The 18451-nt window shown below is 50.8% G+C and overlaps 2 protein-coding genes and 1 non-coding gene across 6 annotated transcripts in view; 1 reads left to right on the top strand and 2 right to left on the bottom strand.

The window, feature by feature from the left end:
* Window positions 1–3263: 3263 nt before the first annotated feature.
* RPL12 (ribosomal protein L12) lies at window positions 3264–6162 on the bottom strand. The gene is made up of 7 exons (XM_069872972.1): window positions 6041–6162; window positions 5752–5825; window positions 5087–5185; window positions 4319–4400; window positions 3782–3868; window positions 3443–3555; window positions 3264–3360 (listed from the first exon to the last, which is right to left on the bottom strand). Exons 1-7 carry the CDS (start codon window positions 6075–6077, stop codon window positions 3355–3357), a joined length of 498 nt encoding a protein of 165 aa, XP_069729073.1. The 5' UTR covers window positions 6078–6162; the 3' UTR covers window positions 3264–3354.
* Window positions 4547–4675, bottom strand: LOC138729453 (small nucleolar RNA SNORA65). Its single transcript, XR_011338890.1, has one exon. It is a non-coding gene; the product is annotated as a small nucleolar RNA SNORA65 (small nucleolar RNA).
* Window positions 6163–6405: 243 nt separating the features above from the next.
* LRSAM1 (leucine rich repeat and sterile alpha motif containing 1) overlaps window positions 6406–18451 on the top strand; it is a 28312-nt gene continuing 16266 nt past the window's right edge. For 3 of the 4 annotated variants that reach the window (XM_069873575.1, XM_069873576.1, XM_069873573.1), the window contains exons 1-9: window positions 6406–6449; window positions 7225–7576; window positions 11305–11481; window positions 12822–12878; window positions 14521–14565; window positions 15014–15091; window positions 15960–16028; window positions 16712–16796; window positions 18036–18157. In XM_069873575.1, the coding sequence (XP_069729676.1) occupies window positions 11410–11481; window positions 12822–12878; window positions 14521–14565; window positions 15014–15091; window positions 15960–16028; window positions 16712–16796; window positions 18036–18157 (528 nt within the window). In that variant the 5' untranslated portion in view covers window positions 6406–6449; window positions 7225–7576; window positions 11305–11409. The remainder of the gene's footprint in view (window positions 6450–7224; window positions 7577–11304; window positions 11482–12821; window positions 12879–14520; window positions 14566–15013; window positions 15092–15959; window positions 16029–16711; window positions 16797–18035; window positions 18158–18451) is intronic. The other variant, XM_069873574.1, reaches the window with a different exon arrangement.

Below are 18451 nucleotides of genomic sequence, written 5' to 3'. Positions count from 1 at the left end.
CTTTCTAGGAAGCCTGGTTTGGTAAAAATGAGTTCTTGCCAGGGTAGAGCCCTCCTTTGAAGCTCTGTGTTGTTCCAGCAGAGCACGACCTCCAAGGTAGCATGGGAAAAGTTACACATCCCACCTCAGGAGAATTTCCCTTAACCACAAGAAGTTCATTTTTCCAATTATTTCCAGCCTGCCCAGTCGGGGAGAAGCCACAGCAGGTGAGCTGGGACACAAAGCAGCCCCAGGCACCAGCTCTTGGGGCTCACACCAAAAAGGGTGGGGTGGGGCTTCCAATCAAGGTCAAGAAAGACTTTAAATGAGCTCGAACTCATCCCTGCCTGGATCTCCTGTGGCTGCGTGCTGGAATCACAGCAGAGCTTGGGCTGCAGGGACCCAGTGTCGCAGCCAGGTCAGCATCAGGCCAAGATTCATGTATCTCCAGTGCTGGAGATCCTACCACCCCGCCCAGCCCTGGGACTGGTCATCAAAACGTCGCAGCCACACACTTTTGAAACCCTCTAGGGATTGGGGATCCTCTAGGGATGGGGTCTCCACCACTTCCCTGAGCAACTTCTGCCAGGGCATCACCACTTGGCCAGTAAAGAAATTTTATCTAATATCCAACCTAAACCTCCTCTGGCACAACTAGAGGCATTTTTTTCTTGTCCTATGCCTTGTCACTTGGAGAAGAGCCCAGGACCCACCACAACCCAACCTCCTTTCCAGGAGCTGCAGAGAGTGAGGAGGTCTCCCCTCAGCCTCCTCCAGACTAAACAGCCCCAGGGCCCTCAGCCCCCCCCAGGACCCCTGGGCTCCAGCCCCTCAATGTCTTTCTTGCAGCGAGGGGCCCAAAACTGAACCCAGGATTCTCTTTGGAGGCTGCAGCTAATGCAGCACCTGGTACACCTGACACCACAGGAGATGATTCCACACTGCAGCCGCGTTCATCCTCCTGCTGTGCCAGCTTATCCCTGCACAGACTCTAAGGACCCACAGGGTGTTAGCAGCCCCGCTCACTCGCAGACCAGACTCTCCCACTCCCTGGGAAGCCGCAGCAGCACTATTTTCTCCCTCCCCGGGTCCCCGTACACCACTCCAGGCCTGCACGCTGTAGGGGGAGCTCCAGGCAGGGAGTTTCCCCCAGGGCTGCTCCCTTGTAAGGGTAAGTCTGTTATCTGCAGAACTGAAGAGACACTGGCAAGAAAAAAAGTTGACCTAGGTACTGTCACCGCTCTGCTGAGGAGCAAACAGACCTCACAAAACATCTTCCTGCGACCAAGGCTCCCACAGCTCAGCATCTTGGTAAGAATTTGACCCTATTTCCCTTTGGAAAATAGATCTAAATTAACATTCGTAACTTTTTCTTTCAGGAAGCTCTTCTAGGGCTGAAGTAAACTACAACTGTTATGCTGCTGGTAATAGGGCTCTTAGAATCACAGAATAACCAGGTTGGAAGAGACCCACTGGATCATCGAGTCCAACCATTCCTAACAACCACTAAACCATGCCCCTTAGCACCTCGTCCACCCGTGCCTTAAACACCTCCAGGGAAGGTGAGTCAACCCCCTCCCTGGGCAGCCTGTTCCAATGCCCAATGCCCCTTTCTGTGAAGAAATTTTTCCTAATGTCCAGCCTAAACCTCCCCTGGCAGAGCTTGAGGCCATTCCCTCTTGTCCTGTCCCCTGTCACTTGGGAGAAGAGCCCAGCACCCTCCTCTCTACAACCTCCTTTCAGGTAGTTGTAGAGAGCAATGAGGTCTCCCCTCAGCCTCCTCTTCTCCAGGCTAAACAACCCCAGCTCTCTCAGCCGCTCCTCGTAATACCTGCTCTCCAGCCCCCTCACCAGCTTCGTTGCTCCCCATCGGCTTAGCAATCCCCATCGGCTAAAGCATCCTTATTGCCAGGAGAATTCTGCTTCACAGAGCTTCCCACAGCCCGAAAGTCCCCGTGTCATCCCTTGTACTGTCCAGCCTTTGCTGGAAAGAGAATGAGGCTTCCCCAGGATCTCTGGAGAACTTTGGTTCTAACCCCAGCCCAGCCCTACCCCTGTGCCAGGCTGGACATTCCAGGTGTGAGAACCAAGGGCCAAATACTGTGAGGTGCAACAGCTTCAAGGATCAAACCTGAAACACAGGAACCTCTCCAGACATCAAATCGGTGATTTTACAAGAGGTTCCTCACATCCACACGGGTTGAGAGCACCAAGGTGACATTCCCAAGGTCTTTTTCAGGAGTTTTACCTAAAAACCTCTAACACCTTATTTTGAGTAAGGCGCAGCTCAAGCTTTTGCTCTTTCCCCACTGGGTTCCACAATAGCTGTACTAACATCCCTGCCCCAATCCACAGCAGGACAGATACAGATATCCATCCTAAGAGCTTTGCTATTCCAAGGAAGCAAGTTGCCTTCCCTTCAAGAAGGTGCAGTCAAGCAGGGAAACTCTTTTTGCCCACAAGCAGCAGCTTTCCACCAGGTTAGGCTGGTGGTGCTCCTGCAGGGCAGGGTTACTGGCAGGAACAGCCAGGATATTCACAGCTAAACACAAGGTTTGTGGCTCAGCCAGGTTTCAGGATGAATTTCTTGACGAGCAGTAGCACTGGGTTTACAGAAAGTTCATGCAAAGGGAAATGCCAACACAAATGGCTTCGCTGTCTCTCAGACTACACCAGGAGCTGGAACACACCATGTAGAGAGGGGCTGTGGAGCTTGCTTATGCTGCTGCCCCAGGACGACCATTCCTGGAGTCAGGAGACCCAAGAAAGACAAGGTCTGGCCCTTTGCAGCACCACGTTTCACCCATAATCAAGGAACTTCTCCTCAGTGAGGTAAACACCACCAAAGATATTAATCTCAGTAACTATAGTGTTGTTTGCTTGTCCTGGTACCAGGAGAAAACAACTCTCTGCTTCATACCAGGAGAAAAAGCAAAGAATCCAATCTGTTCTACAGCAGAAATCCCACAGCGGCACAAAGGGCAGTGGCGAGGCTGGGATACACACTGCCAGGCATACAAAGCTGCTCTCACCCAGCTCCTGCACTCTGGCAAAGCTGTACTCAAGCCTTGGTGAGCTATGCTGGCTCTTTGCAGCATTTGGGAGCACCAGCATGAGGCTTCTCTACACTCAGTGTTATTGAAAGCCAGGGATTTCAGGGCAGCAAATGGGAAATGAGCCACTTGAGCTTTTAAGTCTGTGAAGAACCATCACCCTGGTTGGTGCAGAGGGCAGGTGGTCCCCAGCCAAACCCCACTGCTCACAAGGACACATTAAACCAGCGATGCTGTGCAGACAACTGGGTCTTTTATTAAGTATTTAAGGTGCTACAAAATACTTAAGGAACCTTTGCATGGCAACTTCTTTTCTGCAGATCTAGCTCTGTTGAAAGAAACAAACAGAGCTCATTAGTGGAGTCTTCCACAAACGGCCTAATGCAGCAGTTCCAGAGACTGATACTTACAGCTGGGCACTCAACTGCACCACTATTGATGTCATCGATGATGTCGTGGGGGTGCCTGCCATCAATGCTGCAGCCCACGGACTGGGCAGTTCCAAGGATCTCCTTAATCGTCCCTGCAGGGAAAGATTGTTTGCCAGCATTTCACCACAGCAGCAACGCCATCTCTCTCCACCAGAAGGCGAGGCCGGCTCATACAGCCAGCGCAGCGCCATTCCAGCAGCCACGCTCCACTAGGAGCTCCCCCAGCCCAGACATGGGGGCCTCCCAAGAACCGGATCAGGACCCGCTCAGGCTCTTGGGGCCAAGAGCAGGCTCTGCTGCCCCAATTCCTGCACTTACCTGAGAGCTCTCGGGCCAGCGACCTGTGCCGCATCTGCCGTGCGATGTTCACAACCTCATCGAAACTGATGCTACCGCTGTGCTTAACTGGGAAGGAAAGCAAAAGCGCCAGTGAGTTTGTGTAAACAAAAGCACTCCCACCTCCCTGTCCCTCATTAGACTCCCAACCTCATTTATTCCCAGCTTTCAGACCACAATGGGGAGTTTAGAACCCCAGTGGGGCTGTGATCACCACGCCTGTTCCCAGACCAGCAGTTACACACCGTAAATGTTTTGCAGACTAGTGGTTTTTAACAGCTCCCCCCGGACTGCGCCAGGGACCACATTACAGCACAGGCACAGTGTCCCCCAATCTCCCAACAAACCCAAATCTTCTGGCATTTTAACTGCTGTCATCACTTGAACAAAGAATTCCCACTGCCTGACACAGCCCCACAGCACTCATTTGCCAGTTCACATGAATCACCAGAGAGGCAGGTCCCTATTACCCTCTCAGGGCCTGATCACATTCAGAAATGAAGCTAGACGGAAACTTACTGTTCTTCTGCTTCTTCCTGTCACGAGGAGGCTCCTTCAGAGCTTTGATAATCAGAGCAGAGGCAGAGGGAACAACCTCTATCTAAATGAAAAGAGATCAGTTTTGCCCTCCTCCAAGCAGAATCATGAACTAACAAACATCCTCAACCAGGCAGAGCCAGAACCGCTACTGCCCGAGCCCAGCGTTCTGGTTCTCTTCTACTACACAGGCTCATTTGAGATGCAAATCCTTGTTCCCAGCCTTTCGGCACAGGCCTCCCCACAACCAGAGGAGGGCTGCTTCCTAGACTGGGGCTTCCTCTCAGCTCACCACTGGAATATACCAGCCACAGAATGCAGGACAGGTATAGTGGCGGGTGGCTCCAGGCCTAGGTGAGGAGAGATTCTACAATTTCTATGTTGCTTTAAAGTTTTTTTCTTAATCAGATACTCTGTACAAGGAACAACTTGTCCACCGGAGAATAAAAGCTCAACTTTGGCAAGTGAGCAAATCTCTTCCCATTGCTCCCAGGCCACAAAGCCAGCAAGCCCCTTGCTGCGCACACTCCCCAGATTCAAGCTAGAAACATGCAGAAAGCTCCCACAAGCTTTTTAAGGTCTTTCTTGAAGACCCCCACACAGTTTCCTGCGTGGAACTCATTTTATCCACCTCGGAAGGATGAAAGGCTGAGTCGACCCTGCCGGGATTTATGCTCGTGGCTGGAGCAAGCAGAGCTGGTTTGTGCCCAATGCTTGCACCACTGAGCCATCCCATCTGGCGTTCGGTACCTGCGCTTGCCTGTTCTGGATGGTGAGCTTCACCGTGATTCGCAGCCCCTTCCAGTCGCCTGTAGCCTTCGCAATGTCATCCCCGACCTTCTTAGGGGACTGAGAAAACAAATGATCCTCATAAAAACCATCATTTCAAGAACAGCAGCACGTCCTCTCTTCAAAAAAAGGAGGTTGGGGAGAGGAGGGAGCTGGGCTCTTCCCTCAAGTGACAGGGGACAGGACGAGAGGGAATGACCTCAAGCTCCGCCAAGGGAGGTTCAGGCTGGACATTAGCAAGAAATTTTTCATGGAAAGGGTCACTGGGCACTGGCAGAGGCTGCCCAGGGAGAGGGTTGAGTCATCTTGCCTGGAGGGGTTTAAGGGACAGGTGGATAAGGTGCTGAGGGGCACGGGTTATTGTTTGATAGGAATGGTTGGACTCGATGACCCGGTGGGTCTTTCCCAACCTGGTGATTCCGTGCTTCTACAATCCTGGGTCACACTGCCCCTAACCGCTGCCTAACCCAGCCCTGGCCCAACTGACCAGAAGCACGGCGGGGAAAAGCACCAGCGCTTTCTCCCTGCACCCCAGGAGCCTCCCCCCAATCCAAGAGCTTCCCCCCATCTCCACGGGCCCCAGGAACACCCCCGTCTCTCCCCCCCCCCGGTACCGCGGTACTTACCAACCCGAGCGGCCCAATCTTGGGGGCCAAGGCGGAGGTGGCGCCGACTTCCCCGCCGGTGCAGCGCAGGTACACTGCGGGCACGGCAATGCGCGTCAGCCCCGCTCCCACAGGCCCGGACCAGCCGCTCCCCCGCTATCCCAGGCCATCCCAGGCCCGGACCGGCCGCTCCCCCGCCATCTCCGTCCCAGGCCAGGCCAGGCCGCTCCCACGCCATCCTCGCCCCAGGCCGCTCCCTCGCTATCCCCCACACCACCATCCATCCCGCCGCCCCGGGTCCAGCACATACCGACTTTGATCTCGTTGGGGTCGAGCTTGGGCGGCATGGTGGTAGCGGCGGCGCCGGGCGCGGATGGCGGCGGATGAAACGCGACCGGGGCCTACGACCTGCGGCGGCGAAAAGACGGTCCCCTTCCCGCGAGCGGCATTTATAGTCTCCAAAATCTCGCGAGAGCGCCGCGCGCGCAGCGGAAGCACCCGCTGAGATCTCGCGAGAGCTCGGCGCCGCGCGGTGTGTAGAGGCGCGGGGGGGCAAGAGGAGCCGGGAGGGCAACCTCCCCGCCAGGTGGCGCTGCGTGAAACTCTATGGTTGGTGCGGGGCGCTCTGTGAAGCTCTATGGTTAGGGCGGGGCGCTCCGCCCCCACGTGACCCGCGCCGGGGTTGGGAGGGAGGCGTCGCGTCATGGCGGCGGGGAGCGGTGAGCGGGGCTGCACCGGGGTCTGCCTGGGGCATGGGGGGGGGGGGGTCATGGGGGGCGGCTGTAGGGGCCCGGGTGTCACAGAGTCATAGAATCACCAGGGTGAAGAAGACCCACCGGATCATCGAGTCCAGCCATTCCCATCAATCACTAAACCATGTCCCTCAGCACCTCATCCACCTGTGCCTTAAACCCCTTCAGGGAAGGTGACTCAACCACCTCCCTGGGCAGCCTCTGCCAGTGCCCAGTGACCCTTCCCATGAAAAATCTTTTCCTAATGTCCAGCCTGAACCTCCCCTGGCGGAGCTTGAGGTCATTCCCTCTCGTCCTGTCCCCTGTCACTTGGGAGAAGAGCCCAGCTCCCTCCTCTCCACAACCTCCTTTCAGGTAGTTGGAGAGAGCAATGAGGTCTCCCCTCAGCCTCCTCTTCTCCAGCCTAAACACCCCCAGCTGCTCCTCTTGTTCTCCAGCCCCTTCACCAGCTTCGTTGCTCTTCTCTGGACTCACTCCGGAGCCTCAACATCCTCCTTGTGGTGAGGGGCCTAGAACTGAACACAGGATTCAAGGAGCGGTCGCTATGGATCGATGGGAATCATCGTGGCCTCGCTGGTCCCGGGGGTCCTGGTGGTCGCGCGGTCCCTCCGGCAGCAGCCCGGCCCCTCAGAGCGGCGAGGGGAGCCCGAGGCTCTGCACAGGCCGTTGTGCTGCCTCGGCAGGGCCAGGCGGTGCTTGGGGTGTTTGTGGCTTGGGTGTTCATTGTCGCTGCTTCCCGCAGGTGTCGGGGCCAGTGCTGGCAGCGCTCGGGCTTTCAGGTGCAGAACGGCTCCATTATGGCTGGTGTAAAAGAGGAAAGAAGAGAAGGACCAGGAAAGAGAACCGGTGGAAGCAGTGTGAAACCTGGGAGGGGGACGCTGCGGGGAGTCCCTGAGAGGAGAAGAAGAAAGTAGTGACAATGGGGGAAAGAAAAGACTGAGAGGCAGAGCTGGAGCTGGTGAAGAGAGGAGATTTGTTTTGGGCGTCGCCAGGCGAGGGCCTTGAGAGGGTCGAGCAGAGCCTGGTTGTTAGAGGAGAGCAGTGCAGCTCTGATGACAGCTCTCCAGCACCCAGAGCAGACGTGCGGTGGGAGAGTAAATTACAAAGCTGCAGTTTGCCTTCTGTCTCGGTCTTGCTCTTGTTCCAGTGCAGGCTGGGCTGCAGGGCTTGCTGCTGCTGCTCGCGTGGTGACCCTGCTGTCGGGGAGCAGGGGTGCTGCCTGGGAGGTTTTGGGACGGCTCTGTCCTTCCTGGCTTAGGCGGCATCTCAGTAAGACTCCCTCTCGGGTCCACTGCTGCATTACTGTGCTCCCATGTTTTCCCAGAGAAAATAAAATCTCTCTTCCTTTCAGACACCCATTCTGTCTGTTACAGTGCCATGCTTTATTTATGATGTCCAGAATATTCCAAAAATAGGGGTTTGTGTCCTTTTATATAGCGAGATTGCTGTTCTGCTTCGATAACATCTGTTTGTAAAATTAGGGTTTGGTTTGTATTTCACTCAGAGCATCCAAGCAGCCGCGGACACATGGTGTTTTGCATTCCCCTCCCTTTTCTCACCCCGTGTGTGCGTTGCTGCTGCTCAGGCAGGTGGATCCACAGGGATTTGCAGTTTGTGGATGCTCACTCACTGCAGGGCGGCTGCCGTCCTGGGCAGTGACACACGGTTCTTTCAATAACTCCGGAAATAAAAATTACGTCATATAAAATATGGTCACGTGGCCAAGGCCCTTCTTGTTATTGACTGCTGGGTGTTTGTCTCAGAGTGGATGATGGCCAGCAGAGCACACGGAGCGAGGAGCAGCTCTGCTGGTGCAGATTTAATGTGTCTTTTCATTAAGGCAAGGTTTGACATTTAAAGGATGTTCCATCCACTTAACAGGTCTCTGATCCTTCATCGTTTGATGATTCTTTCCCTGTTCCAGCCTGTCCTTCAGCCTTCACATCCTTATGTATTTTCTTGGGTGACCTTTCAGTGATTTCTCATTATCCCCATGGTTGGGTGTCCAGCTGTGACAGGGAAAGGTACGACATAACAAGAGAGTTGGTCTTCAGCAAAGAGCTAAACATGTTCAGGAAAGCTACCGATACCTCGTTGCAAGCATCGCTTTCTCCTAGTGTCTCGTTTAAATGTCCCCCTTTTGTTCCTGTCTGTGATATTGATCCTTGCTTATGGCTCTCGATTGCTTTCCTGCATGTCCGAAGGGTAGCTTGTGCCAGAGAACTTCCCTTCTTGCTTAATCTTCTGAGTTTTTCCTCTTGCCTCTTCTCCTCGGGGCAGGCAAGTCTGATGGGGGTTTCAATAGTCAGAACGTATAAAGAAGACACCAAAGTGGGAGGGTGGGGAAGGAGCTATGAACCTCATAGAGTTTGAGTTGCTTTGCAGCTGCCTTGTGCTGTGTCCTGTAGCCAGTTCCAGTACAGAGGTGTGACAGCAGTGCAGGGGAAGAAGACACCCTCGCCTCCTTGTTTCTGAAGTGAAGTTAAGGGTGGTTGCTTCCATGCATTTAGACTGAAGTTGTATTTTGCTTTTTAGCAAGGGTTTATCTACGTAAAGCTCTGCATAGTTCTTGCAGTGATCTCTGTGCATGAAGAGCTGTGTCCTGTGGCTCCGTACTTTTCAGTATCATTTGAGGCCAATTTGCAGGCACAGAGCTGGTAGAGAACCATCTGTTTATGTGCCACATGTGAGCTTCACTGAGCACTAAACTGACTGTGCTGAGCAATTGTACCGTTTACTGGTGAGTGCACTGGTGATCTGGCAAAGTACTGACTGTCTTGTGTTGTTTTTAAAATTGATAATTAAAACAATATTTAAGAAAAGCCACTGTAAAGTGAAATTCCCTTGCAAGCTTCGTAGTGCGTGTCTCGGTTATTGCGGCAGCTCTGGCCTGGGCTCACCCTCTTTGCTGTGTGGTGCTGATCATGGCTCCATAGGTTCCTGGTGAACCCTGAGGTTTCTTGCCCAGACGGTTTAAGTCTCCCCAGTTTGGCTTCACTTCATCTCTCTCTTCTCTTGTCCCAGTCTTATTGCCAAGCCAGACCCAGTCCTGCCTGCACCCACTCCCTGTGTGAGCCCGTGTTCACTAGAAGCCCCAGCTCGGGCTCTTCCTGCATTGCTGTTTTTTGCCCCCTGCGCTCATAAAGACTCAGACAAATTCATTTTCCTCCTTGACTTTATTGCTCAGCTTTCCCTTTCGGGTTCCTTTCCCTCTTCTCCCAGCATCCCAACTGGTACCCATCTACTTACCAGCTGGTTTCCCCATCTCTTTTCCACCCTTCACCCTTCCCATGAAGCCCACTGACACACTCTTTAATCCCCTGCTGATTCAGAGCTCTCTTCCAGAGCCGACTCTGGTTTCTGTCGCCCCTTCACCTGCCTGCAGTCCTGATTTCATAGAATCATAGAATCATGGAACCATAGAACGGTTTGGGTTGGAAGAGACCTCAAAGCCCATCCAGTCCCAACCCCTGCCATGGGCAGGGACACCTCCCACTGGATCAGGGGCTCCAAGCCCCATCCAGCCTGGCCTTGAACCCCTCCAGGGATGGGGCAGCCACCCCTGCTCTGGGCAACCTGGGCCAGGACCTCCCCACCCTCACAAGAAAACATTTCATCCTAAGATGTCATCATCAAGAGCCCCCTCCCCCAGCTTCCCTGGGTGAATCTGATGAGACATCTGACTGTGATCCACTCTTTCCTCTTTCTGGTCCAGCTTCTCTTCCTGTTACACTTGCACCAGTCAGTGTCTTTGCATAGAGTTGAATTGAATCAACAGAAAAACGTTCTCCTGCTGTCCATCCTGTATGGACCTGGGGAAGGTCTGGCTGCTCTGTAAGCCCAGAATGGAGTGTGGCAATTTGATCTGGAGACGCACAGCCTGGGGGAAGCTCCAAAGTGCCCTGGGGGGCAGATAGCTCATCTGGCACATGACTGTGGCAGCAGCCATTGGCTCTCATTTGTAGACAGAGTTTTTCTGCAGTTGTTTTAGCTTGGCAGGCATTTATTAGACTGTTGGAAACAGATTTGGCTTTATTGTATTTAAAATCTGACTGTAAGCTATTTGGTGTTTGGTCTTTTCATCTCACTGTGTGGCTAAAATGGGAAAAATCATCCTGTGTGATGCTGCTTCTGCCTAGAACACAAATGAATCAAGTGGTTTGTTAACTTGAGAGAACCCCTAAAACTCGGAAGCTGAGTTTAACTTGGGCATCCCAATTCTGGTGCCAGTCCAGGGTTCCCGTTGTGCCCCGGGAAGCAACTGGGACAGGTGGCGTGATGTGCCGGGGTCAGCTCTGCTGTGCTCAGTGTCATCAAGCCCCTTGCAAACAGTTTGCGTGTGAACAGCATTGAGGTCTTCTTCATTCTCCCCAGCCCTGGAAGGTGAAGGCAGCTCCATGCTCAGGATTAGGAGTCTTTCACGTTTCCACCCTCACTTTATTCCAGAACATTTTGCAGTTGCTTGGTTTTGTGCCAGAATTGGCTCTGACTTTAAGTAGTTTGAGTTTTGTCCCTGGTGCTTGATCTCTTGATGCATTTACAGCTTGCTCAGTTCCTGTGCTGGAGTGGACCCTGCCTTTTCCTGGCCACTCCACAGCTTTTCTCTGTATGTGTTCCAGCTGCACTGAATTTATCTTGCCCAGGAATGACCCACACAATTGACCATCTCAGACACACAGCAGTGCTTTTGCAGCTCATGCTGACACTTCCACCTGGAGGTGTGCTGGAATCTGCCTGTTGGATGAAGCCAGAGAAAGGCTTAAATGGAGACCATTCCTGAGGTGTTGATTTTTTTTTCTTTTTCTTTTTTATCTGTTCACAGCTCCGCAGTGCAGGTTCCCCAGCAAACACAGGCTCCAGAAGCCCTCTACCTTTGTTTATGCTGATCATCTGTGCCACTGAGATAGAGGCATAGCCAAAACTGAAGATGCCACTCTTCTTCCGTAAGAAGAAACCCAGCGATGATGCTCGGAAGCGCCTTGAATACCAAATGTGCCTGGTAAGCAATGCTAAGGCTGTTTCTCTTCTCTGTGTCTACTTCTGGACACCAAGTGACTTGGTATGTCCCCTGTGTTACCAGTGATCATGTTCGTAGTCTCATCAAGACAGCAGGTCCTCTTCTTAATGTACATCAGAGAATTCCTGCATTGCTTACCTCCCTTTACCTTCCCATCCTTCTCTGCCTCCGTGGTTCCATTTGATGTTCTCCACCCCTTCCCACCTTCTTTCCAGTTGCATCTGAGACCCCATGACTCCTTTTTCCTCCATTCCCCTTTACTCTTACGACTCTCCCAGTTTGCTTTTCTTTCTAAGGAACCTATGGCATTCCCTTTCCCATCATTCCTGGCTTTCATTGTGCTTCTCTTTTGCTTCTCATTGTCATTTCTTTTCTTCCTATTCACTCAGAGAATTGATCTGTTAGACACTGCTGTTTGTTTTCCTGGACTAGGATTTGGCCAGGATCCCCTCGACAGGCTGCTCTCATGCCTGTTGGATGTCTGTAAGGTATTTTGGAAAGGAAGATTTTGTTATGTACCAAAAATGAAACCAGTGTTACTGAATTTATTGAGTTGGAGGATTTCTATTCAACTCCTGTGGAGTTTAATCTCTCTGTTCTATATTGCCTGTGCTTAGTTTAGGATCTGCAGTTCTGAAGTTAACAGAGGCACTGACGTAAACAAGTTTTATTGCCTTGCGCAGCACCTTTTATTTAAGACAATAATTTTGGAGATGCAATGCTGCTTATGATGAGGTTGGTCCAGTGTTGTTGCTGCTGGCAGCTGTGTTGGGTTCAGTTGGTTTGAACACGGAAAAACTCTTTAGTGCAGAAGCAGTGAGTTCTTTCTCCTTCTTACACAGCAGAGCTGGCTCTGCAGCTCCCAGGGAAACAAAAAGGCACCGGTAGGTTGTTTTGGTGTCTGTGCACAGTTCAGAAGGTCGATCTGTGGGGTGTGACAGGCTAGTGACACAGCAGGCTCTCTGCAGCCAAGGATGGCACTGTAGTTGTTCCTAGGAAGGGCCTCTCTGGCGCTTGAGAGCCCATTGCTTCCTTTCCATATCCTTTCAGTTACAGTTGCAGAATTAGCGTGTGCTTTGGTTCTTTGTGCAGAAATTTATTGCACGAGAAGGTTTTCTCTGCAGTTTGGTTTCCCAGCTGCTTTTGCTGCAGTTGTGGCAGCACACTCCTTGCTTCTAGCATGGTCATTGCATTACGTGATGCAGAGAACTGTAATTGGGTTTGTTAGGGAGAGCCTGGTTGAGTTGCTTGGTCACTGTGCAGTGAGAGGCCACGTGTCTCTGCATGCTCTGATTCTCTGGGTGTGTATCTTCTCTCTACAGGCAAAAGAAGCTGGTGCTGGTGACACTCTTGACATATCCAAATGTGAACTCTCAGAGGTATGTTCTCTGCAACTTCCAGTAGGAGCTCACAGATCTGATTCCTCCATGTGCTTCTTGTGACCAACTTCCAGATCTAGGATCACCCCTATGAGCCTTGAGGCAGAAATGGCCTTGTCCACTTCTTCCCATGCCTACAGAGCTCTGCTGGGGGCTTCTTCCCCTTCTTTAATGGGAGCTTGCCTGTCCTACATCATATGGGAGCTACATCATATGGGAGTCCTACATCATATGGGAGTCCTGCATCAATGGGAGCTTGCCTGTCCTGCAGCATTTCTGTCCTGGGAATCCTTTTTCATTTGGCAAAATGGCAAGGGCAGAGTGGTCCCATACCCTCCACCAGTACCTTGGTAGGACCCCAGTTTGGGACCTTGTAGCCTAATTTTGCTAGTCATAAGGGAATTTGCTTGCCGGAGGCTGACTTTTTCTAAACTTGGAGCTACAAAGTCTGCCACCTGTGGTTATAGGCTGCTGATTAAGGATGAAAATCTCACTTCCAGCTTGGCTTCCTTTATGGCAGACAATGAAATTAGAAACAAGCTGCCTGCTGGTGTGTGAGCCGTTAGTGACAGACTGCCAGGCTTTCAGAGGAGACAGCTTTTCATTCTGGCAGCCCAGCAGTCCTGCTAAGCAGAAGCCTGTTTCTATTTCAATTTCAGTTTTTATTCATCGTATCCTGTTTCTAAAATGGTGGGACCTGTGTAACCTTTTGTCACGGAATGCCATTGCCAGGCAAACTCATAGATACTGCACTGCTTCTTGGGAAGAGATTTGGGACCATTTTGGAGAGGACAGCTGTCTACTGTGCAGCAAGAAATGGCTCTGCTGAGACTCTGGGATATTTTGTTTCAAGACAGAAGCTAAGAGCATCTTGTGTGTAGGTTTGAGCTGTGTGGGATGGTCTGTGAGCCCGCCTGGGTGAAAAGGTGGCAGACGGAGGATGCACCGAGCCAGCTCTCTTTGGAACTGCAGCTGGTCTTGGATCCCCAGCTGCTCCTTTTGCATTCACTCCATAAAACTCTCTCTTGCTGTTTCTTTTGAGCCTTTATTTTTTCAATATATAAAGTGAACCGTCAGTTTGGTCTTAAAATTAATCTGGACAGAGTTTGTCTGAGTTCATGCTGCAGAGCAGGTCACGGTGCTCAGCTTTGGCTGGTTTGTGCTGAATTTTCTGGCGTATCCCTTTCGTGACTGCCCCTCTCCTGCAGAGCCTGGCACATGCGAGAACACCCGGTCCTGCCTGTTGCTCACCTTTCTCATTCAGCCCACCACAGCTTGTTTGCCGAGGTTGCAAAGCCATAGGATACATTTGTGTGATGACTAACTGAAAATATGCCTGAACTCCTGAGTCATCTGCACATTGATTATTAAATCAAGCGAGACTTGAACTTCTGCCTGAGCCTCAGTCTGTTTGGTGCTGTGAATGACACTGCTGTGTGGTGAGGAGCCACGGCAAGGGTTTAAATAGAAGCCGTCTGGGAAGCACTGGCATCCTGAGCCAAAACCAGCACCTGTAATTTTAAATATCACTTGTGTTTTCATTAAAGTTAGCTATTCACACTTTACAGGTGGACACCGCGGCAGTGCTTGCAAAGATATTATCTTGAGAACTCTGACACGACTGTTTTTTAATTGTTTTTAGGTTCCTTACGGGGCCTTTGCAACTTGTAAAGTCTTGCAAAAGAAGGTAATGTTGCAATCAGAAATTATTAGTTGGTTCTGTTATTTTGCTTGAGTATTGTTGTGTTTGAAATGACTGCATGTGGTTGTTTGTATTGCTTCAGAAGAAGTTTGCTTGTAATGGATTTGGCCGCTTGCACGACTTTACATAGAAAGCAATTTGGGAAGGACTAATACAGCCTGGGTGCTTTAGAGCTAACGTTTGTCCTGGAAGATGAGATGGTTCTATCTTACCCTATCTCATGATAATTCTCATGTGAAGGACTAGGCTCTTGTTCAGATTTCATGTTAAATGTTTGACCTATGAAATCCCCTCACTATCTTAATATTTTTTATGATGCTAAATAAGTTACAGAACTCTTACACAGCCTCCACAGTTAAATCTCAGCAGATGTGCCTGTTCTAGACAGCAGGGTCTCTTATGTTCATGTTTCAATGGGATTTTTCCTCCGCAGGTGCTGATTCTTCATACGAATAATCTGACATCTTTAGTTCCAAAGTCCTGCAGCCTCCTGAGTCTCATAACTCTGAAGGTATTTGTGATTCTTAACAGTTACTCTGCAGCCTATTTTCCTTGCATTCCAGCTGCATTCAAACGCACGTGCCCAAATAAATCTCTTCTGTCTGTCTTCACCAAGAACTGGTAACAAGGTGTGGAACCTGCCTTTCCCTGGTTTGTCTCCTGGGTAGAGACAGTGGTCACTGAGCAGTTTGTTTAAAATCGTAATCAGTCCCAGGACTCATTTATCCTTTTTGTAATCCCACACTACCCCCTCAACAGCCTCTCACAGTGCTCTCAGTCAGGGCTGAGTGTGTTTGAGGTAGATCCATCTCTCCTGCAGAGATGAGTCATTTGAATGTGAATGAAACTGGTGACAGGTAACTGTATGCGATGGGCTGTATCGTTTTACCTGTCATAAATGCTGAGGGCTTTCAGCTCCACCACCCTCTGCTGAGGTTCCACAAGAGGCAGAGTCATTCCAGCAGCTCCCTTCTTCCCATGGAGAGAGATGTCTAGGCATAGTCCTGTCCTCTCCCAACACCAGCGCTGGTGTTGGAGCAGTTCAGCTTCCATGGAGCAGTTCAGATCACTGATCCTGCAGAAAATAGGTTTTCCTGCCAGGCTGGCTCCATAGAAATGATTTATCCAGTTCGCTCATCCAGTTTTGTGGAGCAGCTCCCTTGGTGTCCCTGCTCTCCCTAGTCTTACATTTGCTTATTGCTGTATGCAGGCTTGAGTTTTCAAAAGATCTACAGGGATTAAGTACCTGTGTCTCCTTGACAACTTAAGCTGCTTTTCAAAGCCCCATTGGGAGGGAAGTAATTTTCATTGCTAGGTAATTAATGACCATGAATAATTCTTGCACCATGAGTTCTTTTCCCAACTTTGATGAAATCCAGGTTCTGGACTTGCACGACAACCAGCTGGCATCACTTCCTGCTGATATTGGTCAGCTGACATCTCTTCAGGTAAGAGGTTTGCGGCTGTGTCCCCAGTGTAGAGGGCATGTTAGGGGACAGTGCAAATATGGGGTTACTGCTGTTAATTTTTAATCAATCACAACTTAAAGGATGGTCCTCAGAATGTCGAATCTGTTCAATGACTTGGCTTATTGGAGAGGGAGGGCAGGAGAACAGCAGGAATGCTGAATTATGTAGACTCAGCTTAGTGCAAAGGCTGTCACTCCAAGGGGCTCACACTGCCAAGTGAGTGCTGGGAGCAAGCAGAGCTAGAGCTTCCAGTCTCATTGATTTCCCTAAATATTCAGGTTTTACCACTCTCCCATGTGGTGATTATGTTGAGAACTCAGTGCGGTGGGTCACAGTGCACTCTGTTGGTCCCCTCTGTGAGATGTGCTGCTTTAGGTTCTGTCACTTCTCTCCTGTGGGAGCCAGAATGGGGAGCACTGCCCTGGATGGGAGGGTGCTCTGCTGTTGTATGTGAACAGGGTTTCTTACTGCTTGTGGTAGCTCAGCACACCCTGCATCCAAGGCTTCTGGAAAATAGGTTTTATTTAACCCAGAAAGTCTTGCCTAAAACCAATTTCAAGTTCTCCTTCTGGGCCTGAAAGTAGTCCCAACAGCAAAGATGTGTAGAAGACCTGAAACTTGTGTGAAGAATATCTTGAATATCTTTTCTGTTAATACCTTAGGTCCTAAACCTTGAAAGGAATCTTTTAAAATGTCTTCCACAATCTGTAGGAGACCTTGCCCAGCTCCAGATGCTCAATGTGAAAGGTATGGCACATGTTTCTTGTCGGTGCTCTGGGCAAGAGCACCTGGGTCGTGTTGAACTGCATTAATTATTCCTTTCAACCCGAGAAATTATATCTTTCAACCAAGGCAAGCACCGAATGGCTTGTGCTATGAATTCTTAGGAAGAGCACAAGAAAGATTTGAATTCAAATAGTTGGCAAGGCAGGAGAAATCATCTAAGCAGAAACTGGGTCAGACTTGGTCCATGTGACGTTTCCATTAATTTCGCTGCCTTTTCTCAAAGGAAAGGTTGTTGGGTCATCATGCTCGATCTCAACAGCTGAATGCTGACTTGTGTGCCTGTACTTGGACAGCATTTCAAAGTCCCAGCTGCCTCATTCCTGTGGTGAGAATGCTCAGAGGGCTGGTGGCACAGGTCTTCTTCTGGGAGCATGAGGCCCCCGTCATGCTGTGTGCGCCCTGCAAGAGGAGTCCCAGGCCAGGCTTTGTCCCCCTCTGGATACTGACTCAGACCAACTTAAGAAATCTGTCTGTGCAGATTCCTGTTTAAGAAGAACAGCACGTCTCTGGCAGAAGCAGTTCAGTAAAGCAAGCAGAGCAGTCAGCCTGGATAAAACAAATTGCAATTCAGTCCACTGACACCCAGAGCTCAGTTGTGTGAGCGTGGGTAGCCCTGCCATGTTTGCGCAGACCCGACACACAGATCACGTCTTGTGGGCATTTTCCAGGTATGCAGTGCCATAAATTTGGGAGAAAAAGGAGACTTCGTTACAAGGAGCTGTTGCTGAAACAGGGAAGGAGATGGAGGGTGAGGAACTTGGAAGTGCATCTGAGTTCATTGCTGTATCTGTCTGCAGCAGCTGACCCCTAGGTGTGCAGCCCCACACTCAGTCCCCTTTCTCCCATCTCTGGTACTTAACCAAAGGGAAGCGGGCTCCATGTTATGAGTATTGGCCTGATAAAGAGCACAAATCCAGCCTGCAGCAGTGACCTCAGCTGAGAAGGTGGTTGTGGCATGAGGGACCAGTGCTGGACCTGTACACTGGGGTGATGTGCAAGTAGATCCAGATCCCTATTTGCCTTGGTGGGCAGTGGCAACCTTGGGGCCCTCGTGTGAGCCAGAACAGGCTCCATCCCCATAGAAGAGAACAGAAAATGCATCATACCTGTGATTATGGTTTGGTGTTCCAGCAGGTGAACTTGCAGGTGAACTGCTTTGGAAAAGTTATGTGGTACTAAATGACATTTCCCTCTTTCCAGGTAACAAACTGAAGGAGCTGCCTGTGACCGTGAGTGGCTTGCGGAGTTTGCGCACTCTGGATATCAGTGAGAACCTGCTGCAAGAGCTGCCACGGGTGCTGGCTTATGTTCGCACGCTGGAGGTACCCAGCCAACCAGCCGTGTCTGCCTCACCCCCTTGCAGGCTGTTTATGCTGCTGCAGGCTGCTTCTCTTCCTGCTTGCTCAATATGATAATAGATTTAGCTCAGAAAGTGAATTTATAGGTTTTGGGCAGGAAGAACTGTGGGGGATTGTAGCAAGGCACATATGCAGTTTGTGGTATCCAAAATGGCTTTTGCATACTCTTGCTGCTTTGGTCTTTTCTGGTCACTTTTGGCCATGCTTTGATGATGACACAAGCAGCCCACAGGGAGCAAACCTCTAGGTGTTATCTGC

The sequence above is a fragment of the Phaenicophaeus curvirostris genome, chromosome 20 (assembly GCF_032191515.1).
Source record: "Phaenicophaeus curvirostris isolate KB17595 chromosome 20, BPBGC_Pcur_1.0, whole genome shotgun sequence".
NCBI lineage: Eukaryota > Metazoa > Chordata > Aves > Cuculiformes > Cuculidae > Phaenicophaeus > Phaenicophaeus curvirostris.
This window is presented reverse-complemented; position numbering and strand designations above follow the sequence as displayed.

Coding starts and splice junctions, on each gene's coding strand:
- RPL12 (XM_069872972.1), bottom strand. CDS start 6,077: ATGCCGCCCAAGCTCGACCCCAACGAGATCAAAGTCG. Junction 5,826..6,040: donor CCCCAACGAGATCAAAGTCG/GTATGTGCTGGA, acceptor CCGTGCCCGCAG/TGTACCTGCGCTGCACCGGC. Junction 3,869..4,318: donor CAGGAAGAAGCAGAAGAACA/GTAAGTTTCCGT, acceptor TTTCCTTCCCAG/TTAAGCACAGCGGTAGCATC.